Source organism: Amblyomma maculatum, chromosome 5 (assembly GCF_055883805.1).
Source record: "Amblyomma maculatum isolate TAMU_Amacu chromosome 5, ASM5588380v1, whole genome shotgun sequence".
In the NCBI taxonomy this organism is placed as follows: Eukaryota; Metazoa; Arthropoda; class Arachnida; order Ixodida; family Ixodidae; genus Amblyomma; species Amblyomma maculatum.
Genome location: NC_139348.1, coordinates 37,884,327 through 37,894,321, shown reverse-complemented (window position 1 = coordinate 37,894,321; position 9,995 = coordinate 37,884,327). Strand labels below are relative to the sequence as shown.

The 9,995-nt window shown below is 44.6% G+C and overlaps 1 protein-coding gene across 1 annotated transcript in view; it reads left to right on the top strand.

Moving 5' to 3' along the window:
- Positions 1 to 4,965: 4,965 nt before the first annotated feature.
- Positions 4,966 to 9,995, top strand: part of LOC146188063 (uncharacterized) — a 48,735-nt gene continuing 43,705 nt past the window's right edge. Inside the window, exon 1 of the mRNA XM_084604989.1 lies at positions 4,966 to 5,043. Coding sequence (XP_084461115.1) covers positions 4,968 to 5,043 — 76 coding nt within the window. The 5' untranslated portion in view covers positions 4,966 to 4,967. The remainder of the gene's footprint in view (positions 5,044 to 9,995) is intronic.

Genomic DNA, 9,995 nt, shown 5'->3' with positions numbered 1-9,995 from the left:
GGCACCTAACACGATGCCTTCGGTCATAACAGCTAGGCGACAGGGTTAAACGGGAACAGCTTTACAAGCCGCGAACACTGGCTCGCCCATCGAATTTTCCCTGAGTGAAGTCAATGTTCGAGTCCCATCTGGGCGCAGAAGAAAAGGGTAGCAACTTAAACGTGCTTACATCCGAACATAATTCCGGGCACTACTTTACCAACCAGTCTGAGACGAGTTTTCTTTGGGCATTCACTTGTTTTCCTTCAAAGACAACAAATAAATGGCACGCCGATGTGTTCGAAGCTGCTTAGCCGCATGCACCTCGACTACATTATGTGAAACTGGTTCCGCCGTTAGGGTCGTGCAGCTACAGCCCATACACGTAAAACAAAGACAGGAACAACAGAAAGGAGACGAGCAGGCAGCCCGGACGATCTGCCTTCCGTGCTGTGAACGCGCTTCTCCCTACACAGTCCGTCTCAGGTATCTGGGTTTGCTCATGCGATGTGCGGTGTTCGGATCGACAAGTCATCGTTCCTGTCAGTTCTCGAAATCAGGAAACACTTCCGTGCATCTTTTAAGCCGCAGTTAGCTGGGCAGGTAACAGACTAAAGAAATCGACGACAAAAATGTTTGTTTAGCTGGCGTACTCCGGTTTTGCTCATGGTCTGGCGGCTAATAAAATTTGCCGGTTAATGCAATTATACCCACTCAATACGCTTCAGGTATAAAACCGTCATCGCTTGAGCCTTGGCCTGTTAGTGCACATATATGAGCATGCGCTGCTTCCTGCTCTATCCTCCATATGTTTCCAGGAATCGCTCATATCCTTTTCGATTTCTACAACCGGTGGAGATCGCTTATGTCCTCGACCTAAGGTTTCGCGTACTGTTTTTCTCTAAGGGAAAGCTATTATGATTTTTTCGCATAAACGCGTTTTTGCATAAAACCTTACGACCGAATGTTTTGTGTTTTCAAGTTTTCTATACTGATATCCGCAGGTTACATGCTTGCTCAAAAGATGAAAAAAGAATTATTTCCATTCATTTAATTTGAAGGTATTTATTTATTTAGAGTACTTAAAATAATAAGCTGAAGACGCTTCAAGCACTGAGATTATATTAACTTTGTACCAAGAAGGAGCAGCTCTCTTGACGATAAAGCCATTCAGGTTTTGACCATATATGGGAGCCAACCAACAAAATTCCTTAACCTGTACAGGCATGCAAAATTCCCACCTGCATATACCAATGGGTGAGGGTAATAAAGCCATAGAGCAGCCCCCCTGGACTTGTTCTCTAGCCATGTAATTTACAGCAACACGCACACGCGCGCGCGCGCACACACACACACACACACGCACACACACACACACACGGTAGTGTCTTCGAAAAGCACTTCCACCCTTTCTGGGAGGCCGGTCTCCGGCCAAAACGACAGTATCAAAATGCTTTTCGTCGTTACCATTTTCGCTTATATATATATATATATATATATATATATATATATATATATATATATATATATATATATATATGTGTACCTCGAGACTCACTCAACACCTTCCTCTCTTGCTAAGTACCAAGCAGAAAAGGTGATTTCAGGAGAAAAAAACAGTTTGAGCGACAGGAGAAAGCCGCGCGTTGCTCCGAGGCTGCGACACTGGCTCATTCAAGCAGCTCGACTCGCATATTTCGGTGTCGACCAGTTTCGGAGAGAACGCTCCTTGAGTCCAGGAGAATGTGTGGCGAGACACGAGAACAGCACGGCAGACTGGTGCGTCTGTTCACCAAGATAGGCGGCTACGATGCGAACTCTGTGCCAGATTTAGAGACAGTTTTCTAGTGTTTTAGCCGCTGTCTTTCACTGAAATAACAGGTCTGCTCTCTAGACGGGTGTTTAAAACGAACATACTCAATTAATTAGCGGTGAGTATCATGCGTGACTCCTCTTCGAATTCATTCCGTGCGAAAGAAGGCAGCGGGTCTCGGCTGGCTCTTGGAAGCGTGCCGTTATGTAGGCATTCGAGATTCCCCTAGCAGGCCACTGCCATGTTCGAGAGACACCTTCTACCGTGACAGCGCATTCTTCCCCAGACCATCGTCTCATCTTATACTACTGGTCGCCTCTTATGCGCAAGTCCCTCTCGCCCATTGTGTACAAAACCCAGCGGCATAGAGTAGCGTCTATCGCTGTTCGCAAACCTCAGGCGCCTACATACGCACACATCCCTACATGGTGCTTCTTCCAGTAGTTGTCTGGAATTATTATCTATGCAGGGGACAGTTCTTCGCTGAGCTGATTGTGTTAAGCAACAGATGAGCCGACGCCAGTTTTCGTGGTAGCGGGAGCTATGCCATATTGCAAGCAACAAATCCAAAAAAGAAATGGTGGCATTATATATGCAATATTTTAAGCAATAAGCTCCTGCTTTCTTCCGATAGTGAAATATCTGGTGCCCACGCATCCTCCGCCTCGTTTAAATGTGACACTATCAGCCAGGACAGTGAAAATCAAGACTTGCATGCTACACCAGGCTCTGTTGAAACGTACGACTGTGCATTGCACGTCGTTTCTGTTAAAAGAATGATGTGACACGGGGGGCCGAGGATTGTGCATGGAGACACTGCACTACACGCGGCAGCCAACAAGGACGCATGAAGGATTACAGTGTCACAAAATTTGCTGCAGTTGAACGCCATGTGTACAGTCAGCACAAAATGAGTGCTCACTACCCCCCCCCCCCCCCCCCATCTAATGCGAAATTTCATCTGCTTTAAAGTACACCAGCGACGATAAGACACGGCGCTTGAATCTATGGCTACATTCACGCATATACACGAATACGGCACGGAGGTAGACTTTGTATGCACCACTAAGTGCGCATTTGTGCCATCTTAAGCTCGAGAATGTCGTAGAAGCATGCTTGTGTAACTAACCAGCTAAATGTCGCCAATTAAAGAAGCTGCATTTGGCTAATAGATGAGTAATACAAGCTCGCAGGGGTTAGAGCTTGAGGTTTGAAGCTGCACTCGTGAGACGATAGATTCTGCGGAGTCAGAAAGGCAAGCATAGCAAGTCATGCCCCAGCTCGACCGACCCGAGATTATAAAGGACACCACTTTCTTTCTTTATGCCAAGATGACAAATGAGGGCGATGTGCGCGGCGTCGCCTGATGAGAAAAAGGCTTCGCGTGTCGTCCATTCCCTTATACAAATAACAATATCATTGGACAGAGAGCGATAACTATGTCCACTGAAATGGCTGTGGCTTTTGTTGCCTCCCGAGACCAGTAAAAGCCAGCACCGCTTTTTCCTCTCGTTGCCGCCTATTCCTCGAGATCAGCTTAAGCTGCCCAGGCACTACTTTTCGAAAATAGATGCTCCACTCTTGCATAAATGACGCTTTTTGATCAGCGACCTTGATCCTCTAGAGATTCGTTTTATGCATTTATCCCTTTCTGCTATTTTTATTTTCAATGCAGTTTGTCGCTTTACCTTTTACTTTCTCAAATCCGTCTCTGTGAGGCCAAAACAACTCTTTTAAAAAATGTACTTGCCGCGGGTGAATGAACTTTATCATTAAAAGCCTGGTCGCTTTATCTTACTTGCAAGCGCTTATGATTTACCTTTCGCATCCTTCCAGTGAAAAATCGCGGTCACCTCTGCATTCTCCATCCCTTATGGAGAATTTATCAACGAGAGGGTCCACGAGCCGCATATTTAAATGCCAGATATATGAAATGTCTCCAGGCTTCGTAAACTAAATACTAATGCATACGTGGTCATGCTCATCTACAAGGACCTAATGTTGAGCACACTGCTGCGTATACGTTGGCTAAATGTAACTTTTTTCCAGGTTGGCTTTCAGAATGCAAGCAACTTCTCGGGGCGTACTTAAAAGGGCAGCTACAGCATTTCTTCAACCACCTCTGCTTTTACTGGAATTTTGTTGGTCGGTATTTCTAGGTTATCCTGTGATATGAACGAAATTTTCCGGCGTCTGTTGCAGCTGAAAAGAACTAAAATTTTGCCACTGCGTGGATTTAGGCGAAGAGATTTCTACGGCAACCTTAGGTGCGTGGCGTCACTGGACGCACAGCTGTCAACATTATCTCTGCGTTTGCTGCATTACAAAATTTTGTGATTGGTTTTGGTCACTTCAGATAAACAGTGACGCTAGGTGTTAGTTACAGTCGCCAGTTTAGCTAATCAACGCCCACAGGATAGGTTTTGTGGCCGTACTCTTGACGTCATAGGCTGGCATGTCGTGACGCCATAGATTAGTGAGAACCAATTTATGGTGCAGGTTTTCTGTGTCTTGCTCTTTTAAAATGATTCTGCTTGGTATTTTCAAACGTTTTTTGTACCAGCGAATGGCAACTGTAACGCATGTGTATGAAAACTCCTGGTGCTTCTCTTTAGCTTCAATTCTGGTGGGATAAGAGGAAGATTCGCATTAATAAACGTGTTTATGTTACCCGCCCGTGCATGCAGTCAAAGGGCTGGAACACAAAGCAAGCATCTCCTCATATGGAAACTCCTTTCATATATGGCGATCGCTGTAGGTCGTAACGACTGCTTGGCTGCTAGACCAAGGTTGGCCGGAGCCTGCGGCACTCCCTTGCAGTCGCTTCGCGCGGCGTCAGCAACTCGACCCTCACCTTTTGTGCTCTCGGTTGAAGTGTACAAGAGAAGCGTCGTAACCACGACAGTGGGGATAGAAGAGACGGTTTTTCTCTTCCTTGTTGCGAATCTCGGTAAGGAGCCAGACTGGCGAGATGTCGGACATATCCTTGGCGCTGACCCCGCCCCTCGGTGTATTTATAAGTTGGAGTGTACACCGTCTTTTCAGCACAGACGCGTGAAGCCTGCGAAGGATTACGGAATATACTTGCGCAACCTCGAGTCACGGTCACGTCGGCTCGTGTAGTACCTGTGGAAGCAAGAGTCGTATACGTGAAGACTGCACCGTCGCGTCGGTCATGAAGTTCCTGCTGTGGTTTGTAGCAGTGTGCAGTTTGAGCTGCCTGGCCCTATCCAGGGCTGATGAGGAGTCCGGTAAGTTTTTGCTCACATGATATTTGGAGGGGTGTGGTTTACTTGCCTCTTCTCAGGTTGACTATAAAATCACCACTAGACATTTAGGAAAAATAGCAATGAATAGGTTAAACTATTAAAACGGGGTTATTATAAGCATAAAGAAACAAAAATACCAACTGAATTCGACCCGCATCGCTATGTGAGTGCGTTAATATATATAAAAAAAAGATACGTATGACTAAAATAAGAGATTTTGAGTCTAAACATCTAGAAATTATATAAAGGTAGTGATTTCACTGTCTCTTGTCTGACGCAAACTGCAATGACGCCAAGAAAAATTAGTGTGTGCATCCTGAGGATAATCGTCACCATAATTCGGTTTCAAACAGTGATCACAAAGTTCCTTCATGTGTTCATGACAGCTTAAGCAGTTTGTCGACAAGATCTGGAGATGCGCATTTATCGAATATGGCCAACTTACACAACCATAACAAATGTTTTCGCTCCTTCCCTCTTTTACCATCGCTCCACGTAGCCAGAGGTCACTTCGTCCGCTTGTGGTGTGATTTGTTGCTGGAAATTAAGCTCGGCGGGCTCTAGTTTGTTTATGTGTGTAGAAAACACACTTCTTCTAAGGACACAAAATAAGACGGCGCGGTGATTAGTGCTACGTATCGGACAGCTGATAAATTAAGAAGGCAAGAAAAAACTGTGTGTATGCTTACTTGGACGTTATGCATACGTGAGTGGTATCGATATAAAGCTTCAAGGGCTGCTTTTGTCCGTCGTCCCGTTCTTAGCGTTGTCTGTGTTTTGCTTTATTCTTATCAGGAATGTAGCTTTAACAGTCTCAGTGACAGACATTGCTACGCTTGTTAAGTGATTCGATTTGCATGTGGCCCTATTCTGCGGCTGTTACTTAATCAGCAGAACGAACCGTCACCTTATCATGTTCGCGTCCAAAGTGTTGTTTCAAAATTTCCCTTTTGGATTTCATTGATAACTTTATCGTAGTGTTTAATTCAGCTAAATTACGTGAATGAATTTTTAGTCGGATATGAATTTGCGAAACGCAATTAGATTTTCAGGGGAAAAACTGAACGAGGTTGCGGAAAGGGCCCTTGAAAAGTTAACTTTGCCCATAAATATTGCCCAAAGTTCAGTCCCCTTCAATAAATGTGAAAAAATGAAAGAAAAACTTGGCCTGGCTGCATAACAGCATGTCTCCGAATTCCGAAAGCCCAGAAAACTAGCGGGAGCGAATATACTTCCTGACTCCTCCCTCAGGCGAAACAAGGCAGGTAACAAAAACTAAGATAAGGGCAGGCAGATGTCTGATTGTCAATCCAGCGTATCGCTTCTGGTTATGATTTTCCACAAACAATTCCGATAGCAATGTAAATTCTGCACTGCAGAAATGCGAAAGCTTAGCGTTGCTGGTGCACACGGTGCATTGCGTTTGTTCTCATTATCTTTATCAAATAAATGTGCTGTCATTGTCATCACGATTATCATCACTGTCATTAATATTATTTGCAAGCTCATTGTCATCACTGCTATCATGCTCACTTTGGATTAGGAGAATTGAGAAGCGCTTCTTACGATCGCGATCGTTGCAGCGGGCGCAAAGGAAGGACATAAAATTCGCCATACATTCGCTATTTTTTGCCTCTTAGATAAATGTGGTGTGCCTTATGATGTGTTTTTGTTGATTGGTTTACTCATTTTATGGAAAAGCCGTTTTGCATGATCTGGCTTTGAAGTGAATTTTATGTCCATGTAGGCACGTGATATTTAACATATTGTGAGAGCTAAATACTGTGGAATGATGAGGAAGTGGCAGACAGGGAATGCACTAAATAAAATAATTTTCATTAGGTCATTTGCAAAGTCCATGAACACGAACGAGAATCTGTAACGGATGCCACATAGAGGCGCCGTTGGAGGTGAAATGTAAGGGCCAGATTTAAAAACGCTCTTTAGCCTGGGAGATTTTCTGATCTGATATGACGAGCCCTCCATACTTCCTCCACCGAAAGAGGTTTTGAAGGGTGCTTAACAATGGACCGTTCGTAGTCGCTGCTTGAGCAACGAAGTTTTCAATGCGACGAGCAGCTGTTTGTACACGACTGGTTTCAAGAAGATGCGCCTAGAAACGAATGCATTTGCTATAAGTTAAACTGGTGCACATATATAGCAGTGTAATTGCTTTGATGTGTGCGCTCATACGCGTTCATTTCCCCTTTCATGTACATCCCAGGCAGCACAAAGCATCGGGCCAATGTTGTAAGTACGACGGCAAGCAGTGGCCCTACATTGGGCCAGCCTAACCAGCATGCTCCCAACATAGGACATGCCAGTCAACACAATGTCCAACAATGGCCCAGTCTAGCCAGTGCTCTCCCAGTGTTGGCGCTGCCAGTAGCCAACACTGGCTAGCTTGGGCCAGGATGTACAGTAAGTTCCCGATATTGGCACTGCCGTACATACAGAATGTCTATGTTGGACCGAGATTGCCGTTGTTCCTCCAATAATGGTCGCACGGGTTTTAAAACTGGCTATAATGGGCCAAGCTGTCCTGCCTTCCTCCGTCATTGGGTTTTCCGTTTTTTAAAACTGGCTACAATGGACAACGTTATCCTCTGTTCTTCCAGTATTGGATGTTCAGTTTTTTAAAGATGGCTACAATGGACCAAGTTGTCCTGTGTTCCGCCGTCGTTGGCCGTTCCTTTTTTAAAACTGGCTACAATGGGCCATGTTGTCCAGTGTTCTTCCGGCGTTGCCCGTTCAGTTTTTAAAACTGGCTACAATGGGCCAAGGTGTCCTGTGTTCTTCCGACGTTGACCGTTCCGTTGTTTTAAACTGGCTGTAATGGACCATTGCAATTTGTTTTGTGTTTTTCCAGTATTAGCTATACCTGTATGAAAACTGCCCACGATGGACCACTTTTTCCCCTGATCTCGTAAATGTCATTGCCATCCTAAAAACACAGCTTTAATGGGCTGCCGAAGTGAATATTTTCCGTTGACCATTCAATCAAAACAAATTCTCCATTTTTATGGTTGAATACACGTGCGCTGGACGCCAAACCGCGGCATTTAATTCCGACAACATTTCAGCCGATCGTTCGTACCTCACCAAATACCACGTACGGGACGACAATTACTATAACGCATTCAAGCACGTACCGCTGCAACTGTCTGGATTCGTCATATGCGGCGCACCTTTGGGGGTCAGCTATATGTGTTTATGGTTTTAGCCTATTGGCATGCATGCAGATTTCGTCGCAGGCGCATACGTTTGTCGCACAATTATATCTAATGATAGCACGACCGTGCGACCACATATGTATACCCCAGACCGGCTAGCACTCACGACCCAATATGCCTGTATTGGACGCCGATTACATCCCTGCATCTATACGTAACCTATAGTACAAATCCAGTTGTCAGTGAGAACGCACATAAAAACGAAATCGTGTCGCCATAGCATGTTCATGTGACATTAAATTAGTGATTAGAAGGTAGCTTTTTCATTGCCGAGAAGGAAAACGTTGCCTCAAGTTGAAGGAACAAATGACCATTTTCTCAGCGATGTTTTTGTTCTAGTGCTTTTGTATTATCCATAAGGAACTACGCGCAGCATCGTCTGTTTACCTGGAGAAAGGACCGAATACGATGTGTGTACTTTCTAGACGCAATCACTGGAAAATGAAAAGCCGGAAGACTCGCGAGGTTACCATTTTAGTTTTGGGCATTCACACGGTGGTAAAAAAAAATGACAGTTCTTCGTGCAGACTGCGAGCATGAAGGCCCCGGTACATTTATATGGCGCACAACATATATATCGCCAATAAACAAAAAAAAATAGTTTTTTCCGCTTATTAGTTTAGAGTTTGACCATTCCAACCGCGCTAGGCGGTGGCAAAGGAATGAAAAAAAAAACTGTACAGGAATGAAAATAATGTGCGCTGTCGAGTCATTCGAAAAAACGAATGCAGCCTACAAACGCTGTTTTAATGAGGCAGTTTTCCATGCCCTTTCCAATTCTTTCATTCTACTAAAATGATTTGGAATACGTTGCTTGCTCATTGAACGTTATCGTCTTTTTGTGCAATCCGCGTTAAGGTGAAGGTGATTGCGAAAAACGTCTGTGTATTGCCTGATGCCACAGCGCTTCAGGACCTCGACGCGCACAAAATTGATTCTGAATCATTCATTGCTGTGTCTGTCACCGTCGATTTGCGAAGTCGAGACAAAACATGAGCGAAGAAATAAGAATGCCAGTTTCTCCTGGGGCAAAGACGTTTTTCTTTAAGTTACATACAGGAACATTATCGGTACAAACTTTTTTTGAAAGCAAGGGCTTTTATCTGCCATGGGGTTCACTTTGCTTAATATGTAAAAAGCCAGAGACAATAGACCATGTATTTCTGCACTGTTGGGAGGGCGTCTATTTTTGGGACGTGCTGCAACGAACGTTTAAAAAAGAATTACCATTAGACTCATACGGGATTAGATTCCTTCCAACTGAAAATAATGATGGGATTCCACTTGATACGGTTATGCTATTAGGCCTGCACAGTCTATGGCGGTCCAGAATGGCGGGTTTTCACTGTGACCCTGACGCCCGCCCTGCAAGGCTCTACTTCCGCGAGAGTATACACGCATTGGTTGAAATGCACAAATTGAAGACCACTGTGCCAGACTGGATTTTAAGAGTCGAACCACTATGCGAGCTGAAGGAATTTTAACTTGACAAAGGCAACTCGTATGAGCCTGCCGGCTTCTGTATTAAGTGTCATGCTTGTGGTAACCGCTCTGCTGTGAGCATTTGATTGTAGCGCGTTTTTGTTGGTTTTGTTGTGTGTTGGTGATGACCGGCAATAAAGAAAAAAAAAAGAAATATTGTTACAGCTGGAGAATGATGAGGACGAAGTGGCGCGCTCGTTTGTGGAAGATTAAGAAAAA